Raw genomic sequence first — 1617 nt, forward strand, 5'->3', positions numbered from 1 at the left:
ATATATACTATATATATACTATATATATATAGTATATATATACTATATATATATATATAGTATATATATATATATATATATATATAAATAAGAGAAATACTATCATAAGAGCATGATGGTACAGGTTGATAAACATATGGGTGCTTGGAGCACACAACAATAGAGCGTAATATTGGGCTTGAAGTATGAAAGGCTAAACCTGCCACGGACGAGCCTATGAATGTGTCAGTTGATGAGATACATAGAGAGTGCTTACCCTAATACTGCATAGGGAATGGATGATCCATTCGATGTGATACATGAACGCATATGCTTGGCAGAGCAATGCGAAGAACCGATGTTCCATAATATGTAGGTAGGACTACTAACTTTGAAATGATCTATAAATAGAATGGGTGACGTACGCACCTTGCCACAGCGTCTCTCCGAAGCAGCTTGTTGATCATCGAATAGAACTCCATCACACGGCTGTCGGTGCGCAGGTCATCGTTGGGTTTGCACAGGAATAGGTAGCTCTGGCCGTCACTGCCCAGCAGAGTTAGCTTCTTGGGTTTCTAAAAATATAATATCAAGTTGCCACAGGGACAGGGTTAATTCCTCGGGTTTCTAGTAATAAGACATCAGGTCTCACAGGGGTGGGTAATGGAACATGATAAGTGTAAGAAGAACACGTAGCTCTGGCTGTCACTGCCCAGCAGGGCTAACGTATCGAGTTTCTAGATGAGAGAATAACGAATACACAGGGACAGGGAAATAGGTCGTGATCTAGATGTTAAATGGGGATAAAAAGGTTTACATGTTGCAAGTATATGACCGGGACGTACATATCAAAACTTTGCTGCCCAAGAGAGTTAGTCATTTAAGGTTTTGATGGTAAATATCCGTTACCACAGTGGCACACGTTACCACAGTGGCACAGATTAAGTCTCATATCGCAAATGTAACATGGGAGCAGGTAGGTCTGGCCGTCACCACCCAGAAGCGACCAATTCTTAAGGGTTAAACGTACTGAATATTAAGTGCTACAATTAGAGGGATTCGGTTTCCTATATGTTGCCTTCGTACCCAAACTGAGATATAGAGGCGGGCGGTCAGAACAAGTACAGGAATAACCAGAAATACAACACTCCATAGTGCACGCGGGTTCTATAAATAGATCGCCTGTCAAGTAGGTGGTGGCCAGAAGGCGTTGCCAAGACTGTGCGAGATAGTCTGTGCTGTATGCTACATACGTTGCCATATGGACATAGACAGACACGTTCACACATTGCTCATGGAGATTAAGTATGGGTGACAGAATCGTCACGTGTACAACGTCCTGTCCTTCCTCGGCACAGGCACATGTACGTAACACATCCGTATCAAGAACAATTATACAACACTCTGTACTGGACACGTGCGTATACAACCCAACTTTCCGGAGACACAGGCCTTGCAAGGGACAGCTAGCAGTACCAGTACATACACATACGACCGCCTGTCACACAGCTGTGTGGGCATACCTGCAGGGACTGCAGCACCTCCACTTTGTCTCCAAAGTTGTAGATAGTGGGCACACTCGCGGGGAACGGAGAGTGCGGTCTCGTTGGGTCTGACCGGGCGTGTCTGTTTGGGTCC

At 44.3% G+C, this 1617-nt stretch overlaps 1 protein-coding gene across 1 annotated transcript; it reads right to left on the reverse strand.

Moving 5' to 3' along the window:
• Positions 1–408: 408 nt before the first annotated feature.
• On the reverse strand, positions 409–1591 carry SARC_15694 (hypothetical protein; the record flags this gene model as incomplete). Its single annotated transcript, XM_014290191.1, has 2 exons — positions 409–554; positions 1503–1591. Coding segments are annotated over 2 exons (235 nt in total), but the record flags the coding sequence as incomplete, so codon positions are not given.
• Positions 1592–1617: the final 26 nt, after the last annotated feature.

The sequence above is a fragment of the Sphaeroforma arctica genome, assembly GCF_001186125.1.
Source record: "Sphaeroforma arctica JP610 unplaced genomic scaffold supercont1.6574, whole genome shotgun sequence".
In the NCBI taxonomy this organism is placed as follows: Eukaryota; class Ichthyosporea; order Ichthyophonida; genus Sphaeroforma; species Sphaeroforma arctica.